The sequence below is a fragment of the Myxocyprinus asiaticus genome, chromosome 47 (genome assembly GCF_019703515.2).
Source record: "Myxocyprinus asiaticus isolate MX2 ecotype Aquarium Trade chromosome 47, UBuf_Myxa_2, whole genome shotgun sequence".
NCBI lineage: Eukaryota > Metazoa > Chordata > Actinopteri > Cypriniformes > Catostomidae > Myxocyprinus > Myxocyprinus asiaticus.
Genome location: NC_059390.1, coordinates 14533607 through 14546507, shown reverse-complemented (window position 1 = coordinate 14546507; position 12901 = coordinate 14533607). Strand labels below are relative to the sequence as shown.

The 12901-nt window shown below is 38.6% G+C and overlaps 1 protein-coding gene across 1 annotated transcript in view; it reads left to right on the top strand.

Annotated features, from left to right (window-relative positions):
- LOC127436502 (plexin-A4) overlaps nt 1-12901 on the top strand; it is a 334355-nt gene that overhangs the window by 20746 nt on the left and 300708 nt on the right. The window contains exon 2 of the mRNA XM_051690704.1: nt 10390-11711. Within this exon, the coding sequence (XP_051546664.1) occupies nt 10497-11711 (1215 nt within the window). The 5' untranslated portion in view covers nt 10390-10496. The remainder of the gene's footprint in view (nt 1-10389; nt 11712-12901) is intronic.

Genomic DNA, 12901 nt, shown 5'->3' with positions numbered 1-12901 from the left:
TAGAAATTAACAGCATTACATTCGTACAATATTAATATAGATTGTTTGTGACATTTCTATTGCTCTCTCTCCTGGGCATCCTAAAGTCCCATCAGGTTTTTGGTGGGTGGAGCACTCTTCACCCTCTGGGAGGGCTGCAGATAATTAAAACTCCTGTCTGTGTTTAAACACCACTTTTTTTTTTGGTCCCCCTTTCCTGCAGACCCACATCAGGCATGAATCCCTCCATCTGTCCATAGAGGGATGAAGAGTGAAGCCTGTACTAATGAAACTTAGGAGGGTGCATGTGCAAGCGTCTGTGTGTATGTGCGATTGTCTGCGTCTGTATACTTGTGACATGTCGTAATCAGTGTTGAATTACACTGTTCTCAGAAAATGCTCTTAGTGAGGATAAATTCTGGATTGTTCGGACATCCTTGCCCCCCTCGCTCACACACATCTGATGAGAGTCAAGGTCGAGCATTTGCAAAGCCTGGAAAGGCTCCAGTCAAACACCCTGGGCTTCAGTGAGTTTAGTAGCTTTAAGTATTTGCTTATTGGTTTGTAGGCCTGTTATAGTGACCATCATTTGACCTCATTTGACCCTCAAATGAAGTCCTAGAGTTTTGCTCTAAATGCGAATTAACACCAAGAATGTAGAATGTACCCTTGCCAGCACCTCCTATCAACAAGCTAGGATTTAAGCAGCCTGGTGTCAATTTAGTTCGCCATACTGATGCCCAGTAAGAAGTGTATGGTGTTTGGCAGTTGGTACACATTTTAACCAGAATGCCATGAGTGAAATGGCTATGGTGGACAAGGAAACACTGGCACATTACACCAGATCACAGTGCTCCAGACTGTGACCAAAATGGTTGCAAATGTGACCAAAAATAAATTATTGCGACAATAATTTAAAATCTAGCCCCCATTGGTGACAGTCGGGATGTGTGCTTTCATATGCGGTTTCGTCAGATATCATCTTGTGAGTTATTGGAAAGATCTTTAGAGCACCAGTGTTTCTCGCACCGCTTTTCACCCTTTCTTTTGATGATATGAGCTCGCTGGCTGCATGCAACAACAAACACAGCGCGAGCCATGATGTCAGATTTGTGAACAATTGACTCTTGAACCAGGTCTTTATAATGAATCACCCGACAAGCGCTCGTTTGAACTCATCAGGTTAGCAGTTTGAATTCGAGTCACTTTCTCAGCAATTCAGCCGTCAGCGAGTTGACAACTGGGAGCACATACATTTCAAAATAGTAGTACCATGTGCAGGGGCGGACTGGCCAGAGGGAGAACCGGGACTTTTCCCGAAGGCCGGCCGCAAAACGGGGCTGAACGGGCGGCGATAAGCTGAAACGGGCTGCCGCATTATGCCGAACGTGCCGCGACTGGCTGAAGAGGGCCGCAAAACGGTGCCACGATATGTAGAAAAGGATAGCCCTGGATCAGGAATTTCCTGAAAACCTATCGAAGATGTGAACATGCTTAAGCATATGAATGCAAAGAATCAATTTTGCAACTCTGATGCTTCGGAAGTCTTTTTTGAATTCTAGGTCTTAAACTAGATGGCTTCTTCTCACCCATTTCACAGGTAGCCCAGAGGAGAGTGAAATCAATAAACGTTTGTTTAGTGCTTTTCTCTTATTCATTTTCACTCGCATTTTCCTTTAGCATTTTCTACAGCTATTTCCTGTTCTGTAGTCCAATGTGCAGCTACTTTCAGAATTCATTTTTTCTTTCGTGCTGTTTTACTGTGATATTTTTGTTTGTTTGTCTGAAAGGACAAAAGGAAATGCGTCAAATGAGACTTCTTTTTTTGGCAGCTGCATTCAAGAAAGACAGAATTTGAGTGAGAAGCATGAATATCCAATTATTTCTCAAGCGAAAAAACATACACATTAAATTTGCCGTTTCCTCACATTCCCAGAAATGGCGCTTGTGTGTGTGTGTGTGTGTGTGTGTGGTATTAAACATGAATTCATTAGCACTCTTTGATGTGGTTACTCAGCATGTGGTCTCCAGTCCATGGATGTATGTGTGTGTGAGTGCAAGCAAGCTTTCCAAAAGAAGAACTGTTTTTCTCTTGGCAGCATGCAGAATATATCTCCACTAGTCCCAGTTAGATTGTCTCTGGCCAAAAAGTCAACTCAATTCAATACACTGGGAATTCTGTAACCTGTCCAACTGGCAGTATTCTAAAGCAACGTATGGGAAGAAGCCAGGCTTGAACCATAAACCCCTGTTTTTGAATGACCTTGCAGATTAGCTGATTGCAAAGCCCATTGCTAGATGACTTTAAATATTTTAACACCATGGATTGGCAAGGATACTTTGTCATAACATCCAGAGAATCACAGAAAAGCCACTACAAAACCAAACAGTGTTTTATTTATTTATTTTTCATATAGTGCTTTGATTTCTGCACAGTAATTTTTCAGTGTTGTCAGAGTCATGGCTTAAGAAATGGCAAAAATGCTTCTAACACTTGAGGCGTGGTGCTCGTATGGTAGATGAGGTTTCTAGTCCAACACCCGGCCGCTTTTTCACAAACGGGCCGAACGGTTTTGAGCACAGTGAATGGTTATAGTAGCATTTTCACTTGAACACTGTTCTGTTAGCTGACCATGCTCAACCTTGCCGATGGAATGCTTATATTACGTGGCGACTCGCAATTAGACACTTAGGCCCCATTTACACCTTGCATTAAGATGCATTTCATATCAGGATAGTATCTGGATATTCTTTAGCTGGATTGCATTTACACCTTGCAGTCAAATGCATCTCCACTGTGGTTGGATAGTGACCCTTAAATATTAGCCTACATTAAAGCCTGTGGTAACTGAAAATTCTCCGTCTTTTAGCGAATTTAAAAAACACTTATGGATAATTCAAATACTTTCTATCACTTTCACAATCAGTGTTTTTCCTTGATTAAAATTTTTTTGGCGGCTGACAAAGTTACATTTCGGGTCGTTGAAGCAAATCTAATGATATACATCTCTCGTTCGGTGCTTGTATATGTTTCTCATCAATTCGACTGGTTTCACGTGAGTGTCAGTTATTAGAAAACATGAGAGAAATGCTAGCAAGAGGGATTTGAGGAGAGACACTAGATATTCCAAGTGTATTCCAATGGAGTAATTCATGGAATATTGCTCATTGTTCGGGTGACAAGATTGCAAGACTGCAGTGTCTGTTTTGTTCATGTTTCGATGGCTGAATTAACAGAAAAAGGCAAGAACCCACAACATGCTTTAACACCGGATGACTGTAGCGTAACCTCATCACATAATTACTGCGTAGTTGTATCTGGATAGTGAAAATGGATTTGCATTTACACCTTTTAAATGTGGTCATAATCCGTTCCTGACCACCTCCAAATGTGGTTTCAGTGATTGGGTGCGTTTACATCTGACATTTAATGTGATCAGGTGCAATCTGATTGCAATCCGATCACCGAAAACGCATGTTAATGCAAGGTGTAAATGGGGCCTTACAATAATTCCATTCTAATCCTGATTCCGTAGCACCACAATAGAAAAGCAAACAATAACTGTGCCAACAGGCCCGGATCAGTACATAATGGTTTGATTTGGCACCAATGACACTGGTTTTCTGATGGTGGAAAAGTGGCTGTTGTGTCCTGCTCCCCATACCCCCAAAATAAGTGTTTGAATGGGTGTTGTTTGAAAGGGCTGCTAAATGTGGTTGCTTGATGGAGGAAAAATGTGGATGCAGATCTTGGCTGCTTTGGTTAGAATCATGCTTTTTCAATCTGCCAGTGTGGGTCATAGTGTGTATTTATTCAGCTTTACATGACTGCCATTTCCTTGTGCATGTTTTTTTTCTTTCTTAGTTCTCATCTTAGCTCAGTTCTCACTATAAATGTAATCGGTACATACCTGCTGTAGCTTTGTGAAGTGGTTCTCTACTACAGTTTTCTATCACAGAACATTATCCCCCACTGCTCAGATTACATACTACTATATTTCCAACGATTCCCTGCCATACAATGCTAACTCGGCAACAGTAAGACCAGTCTCACGCAGAATGGACCGACCCCTTTATTTCTCTTATATGCCTCTGAGTGGGCTAACACTCTTTCCTTTTGTGCCTCTCTACTTTCTGTTTCAATGGCTAATTATTACTGTGCAATCCATACCCTTCACTCTGTATAACGTCTTAATGCCCACTACAGTGCCTAAGCGGTGATTTTCACATCTCCTGTGAACCTCAGCACGTAAGTGGCAGCCTAGCATACCACTGCTAGCTTGCTCTGCAGTTAAAAACCTAGAAAACTATATTTATATTAGACTGCACTGCATGTTTGTGCGTTTAAATCTGTGCTCAAACTTCATAGCATTTTTTGATGCAACACTGCTGACCACTGAGATGGGCCAAACGTTACTAGACAATTAACTCAAGGATAAAGAGCCAACCATGTTTTTTCATCATTGTGTTTATGTTTTTGTTTTTTGCTCTTTCTCTGCTTTGTGCAGCCTTAAGCAATTCCCTCTAATTAGCCCTATGGTGCACCATATTGGAGCAGTGGTGGACGAAGAACACTAATCCTGAAGTTGAGTAAAAGTACAGATAATCTGATTAAATATTGCTCCAGTAAAAGTACAAATTTCCTCTTGAGTAAAAGTACAAAAGTACTTTCTTTTAAATGTACTTACCGGTGCCAAAAGTAAAAAGTACTGGTCTATTAGTGCTATTTTTATTTTTTTTAAATATTGTTTTGCAATTTAATATGCTGTGTCCTCCAGCTCATATATATTTAAGGAGAGAGTGGCCTAATGTCACAGACGCACAGATATTTAGGAGCTTTTTATTAAGAAAAACTGCCTTTCACAATAACTGTGTGTGTGTGAGTGTGTGTGTTGTGAAAACATATTATATAAACATCCTGCTTGAAAAAACTGGCCACACATGTGGCAAAATTGTAACATCAGAAAAGAACAGCAGAAATAAGAAAACTGCTGTTTAAACAAAGATGCACTTTCTTTTGTTCAACTTCAGTAAAAGTACAGTCTTGCTCTCAGAGGATTAAAAATAAGTCCAGCTGCTCTCAGGCAGCTGAAGCCTGTAATGCAGTATTCACTCTTAGAGATAATTTACACAATGTTAAAACCAACTTGGCAAGCAAAGTGTCCCTCCAACTGCGTAACTCTTTCCTAACTTTGTGTGTTTCATACTTGAGAAGAAGTCTTCTTCATCAGAAGTGTTGGAGGTATCACCTGGTGACCAGGACTCTATAATGTTGTCACGGTACCAACATTTCAGTAGTCGGTACGATACCTGTGAAATTTCACGGTTCTCGATACCAATTTCGGTATTACAGCAAAAATATTCTAATATGATAATGTGCTATTGAACACAACAGTTTAGTTATTTTTTATTATTTAATAATTATTTTAATAATTATTTTAATTATTATTATTATTTTCCAGAATATGTTTTAAAGTTTAATTTAATTTAATCTAGGGATGTGCTGAACGACAAATTTCACTGATGTTTAAACGAAAATGTTGGTGTCGACTAGTCTAAAAAGAAACCAACCTTCAGAAAACAGTCAAAAAAATGTGTTTATGCGACCCATTTAAAATGCTTAATCTATTCCAAATCTGCCGCAAAATTCAGCTGAAAAGGGGCATTTATCTGCAAATTGCTCACCTTGCATTATCATCATTGTACATTTAAATATAGAGCACGCATTCAACTTTAGCGAATATAGGTTTAATTTAGGGATAGATATTTTGGTCATATTGTCTACTCGAGTACTCGGACTAATTACTCGAGTACTCGTCGAGTACTTGAGGGGCAATTACATGTTCATAACTGTATATAATAACATGTCTGACAAACATCTTTGCCTGCTGCATTGTGTCTTGTTCTTTCAGTGTATCGTCTTTTCATTATTATAGGCTGTTTTAAAATATGTTACCAAACGTACAAAAGATTCAAAATATAACGCATCATATTTTATCATTATGTGAAGATTCACTGCCCAACTCTGAATGTGCACAACACACGTCTGTCTGTTCTTCCTTCAGGTTATCGTAGTAATCTTAGTAAGCGCACACCAGTTTTTTAGTGACTGTCTGAACCGTCTATTTTCAAATAACAGGAGACGCCATAACCATCATGTTTTTAATATGTGTGTTAAGTTGAAGTTCATTTTTGAAGATGCTGCATTGTGCTCCATTTAGTTGTGCTCTGTCTGGCTGTTTGAAACACTCACCTGCTGTATATGCGCTGCTTTAGCACCTTGAGTCCACTGCCACTCACGCCGTGTGTGTGTGTCCAAATGTTCGGTCTTGTGAGGAAAGCCGCTATGCTCTGTATTGTTGTGATTCATGAAGTGTTCCATTCAACTCAGAGTCTGAATTTCCACCTTTCAACTGGGGAAAGTGCAACGGAAATACACTATATCGGACATCTAACTTGGAAACTCGTGCGGAAATCATTCATTTCGTCGAGATTCAGGTGTGTGTTACGTCACGCAGGGCAGTGAGGTTTATAGTCAGTGACAAACATTCCGTTATCCGAGTCAAAGTTCTTATATTAAATGATAATAAAACATGTTTAGCAAATGTTTTGCAGAGGCAGGTGTTCAAAACACAGTTAATTACACTCTCTTTTGATGATTGTAACGATAGCATTACAGCATCGTATCAGTTTGGTTGCTATGAGACGTCTCTGACAATCAGTGAACCCCTCAAAATCACAACGTTATCAATCTCAAAATTAAAAATAAGCTTCCTCTTTGACACGTTTGTTTTTAGTTGTCAGGTAATTGTCACTGAATTTCAAATTAAGTGAAAAGTCACATCATGCGTAATCACAATCGATCATCATTTTCATGATCGATTATTGCTAGCATGTCCGAGTACCCGAGTTCTCGTGCCCATCCCTAGTTTATTTACTGAAAACAATTGAATGAATAGTGCAGGACCGGTAGTGCAACCCAAATAGCCTGTTCTAATCTGAATTCACCAAGTAAAAGTTACTTAACATATTAAAACAATCAGGACATTGTTGAAAATAATTAACAGATGGGCTAAGCCAAATCTACGAGAGAAAACAAATGCACTGAAATGTTGTGCATATTTCACGATGTGCAGTTGTGCATTAGCCATTGATCTAATATGTCAGCTGTTAAAGAACATTAACCAATAACGATGTAAAAATAATAAATATCTATAGAATAGAAAAAAATAGGCCTGTGACGTAGCCTGCAATATACCTAATGTATTCTAAACATGACGTGCACACAGAATAAAAGATAGTTTAACTCCTTATGCAGTTGGCACCTCGCTGAAAATAGCCTTCTTAATCAGCAGATTAAAAAAAATTGCATACCTTGCCCAAAACAGCCATTTTCTAGGCTACTTACTCAAAAGCATAATTTTTTTGAGGAGTAAATTTAACACGTTGACATGGTCTGGTAAAAGACGGGACTTGACTCACCTGAGGCGGCTAACCTGCGCTAGAAAAAGCCTGCTCGGTGGGAAAATAACTTAAAAGCACGCACAGATTTAAAGAAGACTCAAAAGTGCAAACATCTGATTTTCAAACCAACGTTTCGGAAATCTGCTTCCCGCACCACCACTGAAGTGATTTCACAGCTACTTTGCTGAGTTTTCTTGTCTAGCAAGAGGAAATTTTCCTGTGCACGCCAAAAGTGAGAAAGGGAAGAAGCACGCGCAGCCTATGGTGAAATGAAATGTTGTATCTGCTCCAGATATCCTCTTTTTTAATAATATTTGTATTATGAATTATATTTAAAATGTGTAACATTAATATGACAGTAATTTAAGTGTAGCCTCTGTAAAAATATAAAGCCGAACTTAAATGTGTAAAAATGTTGAACAGTTTAATGGGGAAAAATATTAACCGACTAGCAATTACTGTGCTGACTAGCAGCATCAGAACCTTTTAGTTGACTAGTCTCGCACATCCCTAATTTAATCATCAAAATGGTGTCTAATCAATTAATTCTTAAAGCTTTTAATAAGTGAAAATAAAACTTTTTAACATGTCATTGCATTTTTTTTTTTTTTTGCCAAACTTTTATTTAGCAGCTGTCTTGCTTGATAAATTGATTGATTATTGTTGTTATTATTATTATAACAGAGATAATTACAGTGAAAAATATTACATTTTACTATACAGTTGTAATATATTTTTATTCAATTGTTTTATTTAATTTCTTCAATTTCAAGCATCTAGATTTTATTTTGAATCATACTTTTATGCCGTGTGTTTTTAGCTTCACTTTTACAGATAAACAGTTCGTGACGTGTCCCAGTGTGATCATTGAAGACTTTTAAGTCACGTCTGAAATCTCCTCTGTTAACACTGTCCTTTGAGTCTGACAAATGAAATGTAGGACACAGTTTTGGAGTGTTTGTATTTTAGATTACTAGTGTTTGTGTATGTGGTTATTTTTAAATTTTATTACTCAAGCACTTTGCTTAACTTTGCTTAACAAGTTTTAAATGCTATATAAATAGAGTTGAGATTAAAGTGCAAATGCTGTGATTTAATTATATAAATATATAGTTTACATGTGCTGCATGGTTCACAGTCGATTCGATTTCTGCTTTGTCATCTCAAACAACGTGAATGTCTGTGAAGTTTCCAGAGTATGAGCGGTCGGATTTAAAGTACGCAGCTCATCCACGCTAAGATTGCAGCCTTCAGCGGTTTAATAAATCACACTAGGACATGTCACTTGGATTATTTGTCGATTTCAGTATAAAAGGAGTAACAGAGCATGCTTTCAAATTAAGCCTGTGAGCATTTTAAAGCTGTGATGTGACACTGTGATATTGCGCGCTGGTAGCGGATTGGGTCTGTGCTCGGTACTACCGGTACTGGAGAAACACTGGTATCATTACTTCTTTTTTATTTTAGTATCGACTTGGTACTGAAGTACCGGAACTTTTGACAACACTACTCTGATGTAGTCCTGACCTGAAATTAAATGATCTTTAGTTGCTACTAATCAATTCAAACTTTTTTTTGCAAACATGCATTGCATTTTTCCACATTAAAATTGTAAAATGACAGTAGTAAGTTTAAATGTTTAAACTAATGCATCTTGATCTGAATGCAATAGTACAGCATGATTATTTTAATTATATATCCTTTTTAAAGAAGGGTATGTTTGTTTGCATTACATTTGTTAAAGCAATATTTGTTAAAAGACCAAAATATATATTAAATAATATGCATATATATGTGTGAATACAAGCAAAGGTCACCTATAATTAAGACATTAACCAAAAGGGTTGACCTGTGTTCTCAGGACGAGTATTCTTCATAAATGTCAGGTCATTGTAGAGTTTGTGTTTTACATTTTATAAGATTTATTTATATAATTCCTGACACTGATATTAATATATTTTCTTAGACCTACAAAAATAAATGGGCCTAATAAACTGTTCTCAGCTCTTTACAAATTTAAAGCTCTATGTATCCTATATTACCCTGCAAGTCAATTTGCATTGGCAAGAGTGCATTTATGAGCTGACTGCTAGCTAGCGAGCAAGTACATTTGTGGCAGTTTTATTAATATATTAAAAATTTCTTGCCTTGACATGTTTAAGTTTGACAGCCAGTTCTTGAAATCAGATGTCATGTATTGGCTTGGCAGGCACAGAAGACATTTAAATGTCAGTATATTTTTTTAAATTATTATCTTCAGTGCTTTTTGCACGCAAATGCATTGGGCAACGCTATCTGAACGGTAACCCTTGTTCTGCAGAAACTCTCACGAGACCGCATTTGTTTCTAGGTTAAGGTTATAGAGCAAGAACTACAAGTCTGTTTCTTGTCTGTTTTTATATAAAACTATTAATAATTTAAGTAATGGCACATTTTGAAAAAATGTAGTGGAGTAAAAGTTTCCTAAAATTAAAAATACTTACTGTATTGTTACTGTCCACCACTGCATTGCAGTCTAATCTGAGTGCTTTGCCACTTCTTCAGCTGTGTCAGCAGGTGAGCTGTACTATCTGGAGAGATGGGAGAAAATCGGTAAACCATGCAAATTGCATACAGAGGGGAAAATCAATTAGAGGGCCAAAAGTCTGACTGTGAGGTGGGGCACAGTCAAAGAAATTGTGCACATCCTTGCTGTTAACTCCTGGGGAAAATGGCATCTTTTCATGCCAACTGTGTGAGCTCCCAGAGTGCCCTTTCCCACTCCTAATTACTCATGCACTTTTCAAATGGCTGAAAAACTTTATCTTATGGCTTCATATTTTGTCTTCTGTGGCCATCGCTCCCCTTTTCTATTGAGAAACTATTGCGGAACATACAGATCGATTGCTAAACTAATGCTATTATTTTTGTAATGCTAAAACTCTTCTGTTCTTTCTCACCATACAGGTACCGAATGTCAAGAGAATGCCAACATCAAGAGAAGCCTGAAAACTGAGACGGAGTACAGGTAGTGAGTAGTGGACAGAGACACTCTTCCGATAAGGCACAAGACAATGGCGTCCCACAACAAGAGATGGAGCTTTTTTAATTTTATTTGCTGCATCATGGTTTTGTTGGTTTCCCTCGTGGCTACCAGGCCACAGCAGCCTTCAGCGGCATCCAGAGTTCATAAGGAATGCAGTACATTCAGAGCGGAAAACCCTGAATGGACCTTTAACCACCTGGCGGTGGATCACAGAAATGGGAATGTGTATCTTGGGGCAGTGAACCGCATCTACAAACTCTCCCCTGTGCTGGAAGTACAAGTGTCACATCAGACCGGCCCAGATGAGGATAACCGCAACTGTTACCCACCCCGCATAGTGCAGCCTTGTAGCGAACCACTCACTTTGACCAATAACGTCAATAAAATGCTGCTCATGGACTACAGAGAGAACCGGCTGCTGGCCTGCGGCAGCCTCTACCAGGGTATTTGCAAGCTGCTTCGTCTGGATGATCTATTTAAGCTTGGAGAGCCCTTCCATAAAAAAGAGCACTACCTCTCTGGCGTCAACGAGAGCGGCTCCGTCTTTGGGGTCATTGTGTCATACAGTGGCGCCTCGCCTGATAAGCTGTTTGTGGCCACAGCTGTTGATGGAAGACCGGAGTACTTCCCAACAATATCTAGTCGAAAGCTCACCCGTAACTCCGAGGAGGACGGAATGTTCGCTTATGTCTTCCATGATGAATTTGTTGCCTCCATGATTAAGATCCCATCAGATACTTTCACGGTGGTGCCTGACTTTGACATCTATTACATATATGGGTTTAGCAGTGGAAATTTTGTGTATTTTCTCACATTGCAGCCTGAAATGGGCGGAGGCCCAACGACCGGATCATCCTCAGCCGGCCGTGAACAAGTGTACACCTCAAAACTGGTGCGACTTTGCAAGGATGACACTGCGTTCAACTCGTACGTTGAGGTTCCTCTTGGTTGTGTAAAGGGTGGCGTTGAGTATCGCCTATTGCAGGCTGCCTATTTATCCAAAGCAGGTACTATCCTGGCACGTTCACTGGGCATAGGACCTGATGATGACATCCTTTATACCGTGTTCTCCAAAGGACAGAAAAGGAGGCCAAAGGAGTCATCTCAAGAGTCTGCACTCTGTGTGTTCACCTTAAAAGAGATCAATGAAAGAATCAAGGACAGGTTGCAGTCGTGCTATAAAGGAGAGGGAACACTGGATCTCGCCTGGCTCAAAGTGAAAGACATATCATGCAGTAGTGCGGTAAGTGTATTCTACACACTCTTGCATCCGGCTACCTTCCTTTAGGGGAACAATACTACTCATGACAGTTACTATAGTAACACTATGAGTCACAGTGATTTATGTAAGCACTGTTCAGGGCTAGTCATACGATCGTATACATATTCAAGTTTCACCAGAATGTGGAGCTAAACTTCACAGGATAAAGACTCACAAATCAGGTAGTGCCCACTGGCAATGGGATACCATTTGTGATGAGTTACCACTGACTTTGTTCATAACAAACCGGACAAGGTTTTGAAATAAAGTGACATTTTACTAGAAACTAATGACTGTTCTGAAACTAAGAAAAGCTTTGACTAACTGAGACTTAGGAATTTGTACCATTACAATTGAATGTAGATTTTATCTGTAGAGGGATTAGAGTATTTTGTCATTCAGCGACTGGAACTGATAACAGATATCTGTAAATGTACAAAGACAGTCCTTTACAGGTAACATTTTGAAATGGCAAGTCTTTTTTTAAGTTTTTATTTCTTATTATTTCAAACATTTTAAAAGGTGCATAATACTCCGAGCAGTGACATCATAATGACTACCATTTTGTGACTTTTGACCAGTTCAAAATAAAATTATTAATTTTATCTAAGAGTTTCAAATGTTTGTCACTTGTTTAAAACATCTCCTTTAGGCTAGTATGCGCAGTGAGGTTTTTTTGTTTCTTGTTTCCATTAGAACTTTTGATTAAAAAGCAGATAAAAAGCAGCTGAAGACATGTAAAATCACCTTACTCAAAGAATCAAACTATTATTATAACATTTTATAAAATTTGATTACATAGAAAATAATCATTAAAACAATGTAATCGAGTGGCAAGAGGTTGATGCGGTCCAACTGCATCTGTCTGAGTAGAAATATCAGTTAGGTTCAGAATCAGTGTTTCAGTATACAGTATGTGGACAATATATGTAAGACCTTAACAACGAGAAAAAGAAAAGATGATACCTGAAATTACAAAAATCAAAAATATTACCTCCTTTTTTTAAACATAATGTCAGTATTTATTTATTTATTTATTTTTATTTTATTTTTTCATTTGGAATGCCCAATTCCCAGTGTGCTTTTAAGTCCTCGTGGTCGCGTAGTGATTCGCCTCAGTCCAGGTGGCAGAGGACGAATCCCAGTTGCCTCCGCATCTGAGACCATCAACC